This window comes from Ostrea edulis, chromosome 1 (genome assembly GCF_947568905.1).
Source record: "Ostrea edulis chromosome 1, xbOstEdul1.1, whole genome shotgun sequence".
Classification (NCBI taxonomy): domain Eukaryota; kingdom Metazoa; phylum Mollusca; class Bivalvia; order Ostreida; family Ostreidae; genus Ostrea; species Ostrea edulis.
Genome location: NC_079164.1, coordinates 67,735,678 through 67,743,346, shown reverse-complemented (window position 1 = coordinate 67,743,346; position 7,669 = coordinate 67,735,678). Strand labels below are relative to the sequence as shown.

Genomic DNA, 7,669 nt, shown 5'->3' with positions numbered 1-7,669 from the left:
GTTTGAAGGAGAATATGTGTACATTATTTTACTGCTCTAAGTCTAATTAAGTACACATACATCCAGTTTTTATGATCAACTACAATACATATAGCCTACTAAATATTAAGAAGAACATTTACATGCATAACAAAGTTTAGGGTTCATACGTCCAATTGCAAGGACCCGAAACTGTGGAGAGCAACACTGGGACATTCAATTTGTATGAAAAAATTTATCAAGGTCGATGGATAAGATGAAGTTTTAAATGCTACCACACACTGAAGATAGAAACAGAAAATACCAGTCTACTTTAACACACTGAAGATAGAAACAGAGAATATCAGCCTACTTTAAAGCACAATAATTTTGAGCAATACATACAAGTACACATATATGCATGATGCTTTAAGATTGAGTGACACTTTTACTATTTCTAAAGTAAGTCAACTCCAAGCTCTGCCAAAGAATGCTTCTGTCAACATTAACAGGAACCCAATGTTGATTTTCTTAGCTAATACTGAAATGGTTCTCTCATTCTCCTGTAATTCTGTGTGTTTTTACCATATGCATTGATAAATAAAATGTAATTTAGTGCATCAATAAAGCATAACTGTATTGGGTTCAGATGAGTTTTCTTCCAAGATGAGTTTTTCAGACCTGACTCTTACAATCTGTCAAATTCACCTACCAAAATGAAGATAAGTGATCTTGAACAAAAAAAAATTATTTATAGAGTTCCATCTCTTGTACTAGAATAGTAATAAAAATAATAAAACACAGCAAATGTTCTTTCTTTCTCTCTACATAATATTGGAAATATTACTATGACTTGTACATACATGTATACCTGTATCTGATCAATAAATTTTGAAAAATAAAACACAGCAAAAGTCTCTCTCTCTCTCTCTCTCTCTCTCTCTCTCTCTCTCTCTCTCTCATTCATATCGAAATATTACTATGACTTGTACATGTGTGTGTATACATCTGATCAATAAATTTCGAAAAATGTAAGTACATGTACCATATTGATTAAAAAGAACATTTCCTGGGCAATTCTGGCTGTAACATTTAAGTTCAAATTGTCAGACAGGAACATTCAATATGACATGGAATATAATTCACTCTATGATTAGATCAGTTGCTTTGCCTGCACAGTGATCTATGGAAATGACTACAACAGCTGTGTTCATAAATACATTAACTTTTAGAAAGTGTACAAATATGCTCTGTGAACAAAACAGTGCCAATAAACATACTCAACAAAGATGGTATTTTTAATTTGGTAGATATATATACATATGTATTACAAACTTGACCCAATTAGCAGTCAAACTTTGATATTGCAAATTATATTTTTCATGTGCAGTATGTCAGAAAATGCAATATATATGAAAAGTCAGAGAGGCTTTGCTTAAAGGGCACTTGCATGTGTGCGGGTCTTTGTAGCTCTATTTTAATTGTTTACTGTGACAGCTGGCAGAATATTATAGTGGCAAAACAGTCAATATTCTGAGACTAAAATATCAAAATATGTCTGATCAAATTTGGAATTCTTGTCTTTGATCTTGGTTAAATATCTACCTCTTAGCTGTGCGACCTCGGGGGGAAATAATAGCACTTTTTGTATATGAATAATAATAGCATTAACACAAATTCAATTAAAAATCCAAACCATTTAAATACTTCCATTTACAATGTTGTATGACCAATAAAAGCATGCATGATAGGGCTATTATAGAAATCAATTATCAATTCAAGAATTATACATGTAGCAACTAAAATCCAAGTGAAAATTTGAAAATCACTCAACCATTGAAAGAGTGATGAATGGGACATCTCATTAACAAGCCTAATAGTTAGAAAGTAATTTGAAATTCAAATAAGATTTCCATCGCAAGCAAAATAAAATATACACAATTTTAAAAGAGTGTGTGTGACCTTTTTCATTGAACATATGGCTTGGACTGATGACCTATCTGGTAGACACTTTAGAATACTGCATTATACACACATAAGCTCCATAATATACAAAAAACAATGCATACAAGAAGTGGTGAAACACAATGTACCGCGATGCAAAACCATACACTGCCTTGGGCGATATGAACTTGATAAGAAAGCATGTGTATGAAATTTGATATTAAGACAATTCTCCTCATTGTTACTTCAGGTCTTAACTTTCCAATAAAACAGTCAACTCAAAAATAACACCTAAATCATATATTCCTGCTGTTTCTTCAATGAAGAAATTAAACATCTAACACACGTTGGCGGTCTTCTATTTTAAAAATAACCACATGCTATGATGATGTAACCTACCTCCACTGGTTTTATAGCCGTTTCGCCCTTTCCATCCGATTGTAAAACACTTTTTGGTCGATAACAGGCGCCATCGGGTAAATCTTCTAGTCTTAAATCTTTTGGGCTTCTTTGCACATTTTTCTTTGTTGGACTTTTTCCTGCATTAGATGCAGCAGCCGAATCCGGGATTCTGCAAACTTCTGCAAATTCCCTCTCCAGTAGTATCCCTCTTTTCTCTTCTAATTCTCTGTTTTCTTCCTGTTCTAACTTCTTCTTTGTGCGCATCAAATACATTTTGATGCCGCCGTGACACACAATTCACTTTCTTATCGACTCTCACAACATCCCAACTTCTTTGTTTTTCATCACGAACTGTTTGGTTCAACAACTTCCGGGGCAGAGGTCACGTGCGTTATCAGCAACTCAGCTGTTTGCTCGGTGTCCCATGTCGGGTCAATAAAAGTATAAGAACTGTTACGTTAGACTTCGCGTTCATCGTGTGACATTTCTTTGAACTGAATAAGGAGATTAATAATTTGACGATGGAAGTGACTAATAGGATATTTGTGGTTGATTTTAAGTTAGGTCCTCTTTCCAAAGATTGAATGAATATTTGGGGACTTATGCGAACTTGTATATTTATGTGTGATAAGAAAAATTGATAATGTTCCAGACATGAATGCAATATTGGCAGATAAAAATGTCAATGATCTGTATGTAATGAGGTCATCGCATTGAATAAATACGCACACCATCTTATCGGGATCAGTGTGGCCTCGCTGTAATATAAAGGTGCTGACGATCTGTCTTAGTTCAACAAGAGGCCCACGGACCATAGAGCTTACCCTAGTCACCATTACAGAGAGTTTATAAGGGGGGGGGGGGGTATTATAGCAAATATTTACTTTAAAAAAGTTTTCCCGTCATATCTGCTGTTGTAAAACTTCTGACACCCCAAGGACAGTTTCAATAAAACTTTAATCCACACTTTTGCATGTGATCTTGCTCTTGAAAAAATAATTTTAAATCTTTCTTTACATGATAGGCCTAATTTCTTGAATACCTAAAGTCCTCCCCCTTCACTGTTTTGCTGGCCCCTACCATTCCATGGGGCCTTGTTTCACAAACTTTGGCTTTATAGATACATGGTTATTTAGTGGATTTGAATTCTATACAATATGCCAAATATACAAGTTCTACGCCAAGCGATTATGACATAAAACAAACTTTTACATAAATAGCACCATGATGTATAAAATAATGATATTAAAGGGACTGATTCACAATTTTCCCCAAAATTTTGTTTTTCACTTCTAATGATTAAAATCTACTGTCTAATGTGTTTAAAAGAATTCACATAAAAATTAAGGTTATACATTATAACAGAAGCTTATTTCAGAGAGTTTATTATTTGTTTTGTAAACAAAGATTGAGGTATTGTTTACAAAATTTTCAAAAGAAATGGATGTTTATCTAAGTTTATTATATATTTCACATTTCAAGCATTCTTCGAGTAAAATGTGTCATCTAAATGTTAAAATTTGTGACTATGCAAAATTATGATGCTTTATATTACAAAATTAATATTTTACTAGTTTGTTTGTATACATTAAAAGACTTGAGTCTTTGTTTACATAACACAGATTTAAGGCTAAATATTACTTTTATTCTTGCATTCTGAAGGTCAAAATTTTTGCTGTCAACATTAAATGATTTATATTTTTAATGTTTAACATCAAAAATGAAAAATATTTTTTTCAAAAATCGTGAATCAGTCCCTTTAAAGAGGTTCACACCTGAGATTTGGAGTAATGTCAATTTTTTGAGAAGTGTATTTTTGATTTTTACGTTGAAGGAGAATTAGGAAATTCAAAACAAAAACTGGGGTCACAATGCTTGTTATTGAGATATGTACAGTGTTCTAAACATGACCTTTTAGCACTTAAAATTGAATCAAGATTTATTCGATTAAACTTGATTTGTCTGTTGGTGTCAACACAACATAAGCAACACAAATCAATCATTACATAAAATAGATACATATAAGCATGTCTTATAATACTGATTTTAAAAAAAGTTTACTAGTAATACTAATAATGGAAGTCAATAATGACCTTTTGCACTAATTGATATACGAAAAACTCATATTATCAAATTGGAGAGTTTAATTAAAAGGACTGGTTCACAATCTTTTTAAAAAAAATATATTTTTTTCATTTTTTATGTAAAATATAACTCATTTAATGTTGACGGACAAAATTTAACCCTGACTGAATGCAAGAATAAAAGCAAAATTTTAGCCTTAAATCTGAGTGTGTTAAGTAAACAAAAACTCAAATCTTTTTATGTATACAAACCAGTGAAATATTAATATTGTAATATAAAGCATCTTAATTTTGCATAGTCACAAATTTTAACTTTTAGATGACACATTTTACCCAAAGAATGCTTGAAATGCGAAAGATATAATAAACTTAGATCGATATCCAATAATTTCAGAATCTTTAGAATATTTCATAAACAATAAATACCACAATATTTGTTTACAAAACAAATAATACACTCTCTAAAATGAGCTTCTGTGATATTGTTTAACCTTAATTCTAATAGGAAATCTTTTAAGGAGGTACTCTACATCTTCCTTTTAAAACATGCATGAAAATATAAATATCAGCCATATTTGTCTATACATTTCAACAGTCATCGCCTAGCTGAGTAGCTCAGTAGGTTATAGCATGTTGACTGCTGAACTGTAGGTCGCGGGTTAGATTCCAGCTGGGGTTTTACATTTTTTTCATATTGCTTTCTACTAAAACTGCATTTTTTGACTAAATAAAGTAAAATTTGAAAGTTTTCACTTTTGAAATATTGTTGTACATATCCTCCACTTTTCATCCATATCAAATTTCTCTGGTGTAGCATACCACCTTCACAAGTAGATTCACCAGTAGATTTTGATCATTAAAAGTGAAGAACAAAATTTTACAGAAAATCGTGAATCGGTCCCTTTAAAAGGACAATTAGGAGTAATGTCAAGTTCTAATAAAATTTCACATAATTTTCAAGGTTTTAAATGTCTTAAAATTCAAAATGGAGCTAAAAAAAAAAAAAAAGTGGGGGTTTAAGATCAAATTTTTGAATTATTGGCTAAAATATTGAATTTTTAAACAAAATTTTGAGTAACTTAATTTAAACTTACCATTCTACTGACTCTTCAGAGCAGTAGAACCTTAATGTTATTTTGGTTTAATTTGATTTTATTGTTATGTTTTTTCAAACCACAAAACCATTTATTAAAAAATCGATGTAAATTTACCTCATTACTATAATGCCTCAAGATAAAAAACCCCTTCATTATTATGTGGAAATCCTGTCCATTTTTTCTTCACGCCTCTAATTTGCTTTCTTCAGAGGCGTGAAACATTTAATTACCTGCTGTATATAAAACTTGAAACCTCCCCAGAAGTGACATAGTAAAGGCTTAGTGATGTTCAGTGCAGGAAGACCTGCCTGGACCATGAGGTCCTATCCCTTGTTTGCTCACACCCCTAATTTGCTGTTCTTGGATGTGTGAAAACACTTAATTACATAATTTCGTGTACACCTGCAGGCCTTGAAAATAAAGTTAGAGGATTAGTAAATACGTGTACTCTAATGCACAGAGACACAAAGCTATCTGTACCTTATAAACCATCATTATCTTAAGTCAATAAACAGTTACAAATCACTTAGAATTAAGATAAGTTGTATGTGCTGATTAACTGCAGTTATTTTATTTATGTGTCTATTTCATAAAAATACTAAATGCTTTTAACATTTCATTTTACAAAATTCAATAAAAAATGTGTTTACCTTAAAATATGTACTAGAAATAGTAAACATCAGGCTCGATGCGACTTTATTTTTGTATGAAAACTGATAAATTATATACAAATTGTTTATTACGATGATCTGCTTATTGAGATTAAATAGCTTGGAAAATAAAATCGCACATTAAGAGGGTTCAACTGCAACACCAATAGCACTTGGCTTATTGCATAATATAACATGAAGAGTATCAAACACCTTTTGAAGTTCCAGTATAACAATTTCAGTGAACAATCCTTTTGTAGTATTTGATCAAATGTCTTTAAAGACATGTGCTTGTTGACTATCTGCTTCAGAAACCAGATTGAAATTCATATAAATAATTGTTCTTGTCTACAAATTTATATACAGATTTTTGTAAAATTGTTGAAACAGTACTGAAAATACTAACAGCTCTGTGATTCTTATATCTAATGTACTGTTTTTCTGATAAAGAGGTTTGACTCTAGAGTTTTTCATATTCAATGTCACAGAAGAGATTGAAAAGTGAACAATATTTCTCTTGATAAGAAAAAAAATCTGCTTCTCTTTGTCAAAGTGCAACTTTAACCTTAGACACCTTTTTTTGCAATGTATTTATACTTAATGAACTTAAGGTCATTGCTATATGACCAATAAGGGTCAAGGCCATTCAGCAAGGTCAGATTAGCCAGTCTTGAGCATTGTTTCTTGCAAACACATCTTTTCTATTCTATTATTGGATACATAGCATTTTATGTGAAGAGGGATAATTAAAAAAATACTTTGGGTCTGTGAAAAAAAAGTTACATTAAGTGAGGCAATATGTTTTCAAAATTTCCCCTGTAAAACTCTGTTGTATGAATTTATTCCATTGATAACTTCTCATTTTTTTTCTTGTAATTTGTGACTGTAATATTATATTAGTCCTGTGCATCATGACACTGTGTTATTGTACTTCAATAAGTCACATTATCAAATTTTCTGCTTCTCTTTCATAACAAGCACAAATTTGTAGGTTTCGCTCCTTTGTTTTGCTTCACTTTGAGAAACAATTTCATCACTCCTTCATGATGGTACAGGTGATCCGTTGTCGAAATGCGACATCACTTTGTGAAAACATAACGTCATTAGCAATTCCCTCATGAAATCATAAATCAACTTATGTCATTAAAGGAAGATATTGTAATATTAGTTAAGTTGGGTAGGAATTCCTTATCAAATCTCGTGTATCTGTGCACCAAGGTGGTCCCTGGTTTCCACAAACCCAAAGTTCATCACATGGAGCATCATCAAAGAACATGAAGGGACATGCACATCTTTTATTTAAATGAAAGTGAAATATAAATAATTTTAAATATACAAAAACAAGTTTGACATGCCCTCCATTGATGTTTTCAAAGATTTAAAGTCTTGTGTGCAACTAGAAGACTTGTTTTATTTCTTGGAAATTAATTATTTAGAAGCTGAGCCAGGGGACTTATCCAATATGAAGACAAACATTTCCATGTACAACATGATAGCAACATGTTGCAGGAGGTTGGAAACTGGCAAGAGCATG

At 31.6% G+C, this 7,669-nt stretch overlaps 1 protein-coding gene across 6 annotated transcripts in view; it reads right to left on the bottom strand.

Moving 5' to 3' along the window:
• Positions 1 to 7,047, bottom strand: part of LOC125646191 (uncharacterized) — a 45,220-nt gene extending 38,173 nt beyond the window's left edge. For all 6 annotated transcript variants that reach the window (XM_048872378.2, XM_048872391.2, XM_048872383.2 and 3 more), the window contains exon 1: positions 2,302 to 7,047. In XM_048872378.2, coding sequence (XP_048728335.1) covers positions 2,302 to 2,577 — 276 coding nt within the window. In that variant the 5' untranslated portion in view covers positions 2,578 to 7,047. The remainder of the gene's footprint in view (positions 1 to 2,301) is intronic.
• Positions 7,048 to 7,669: the final 622 nt, after the last annotated feature.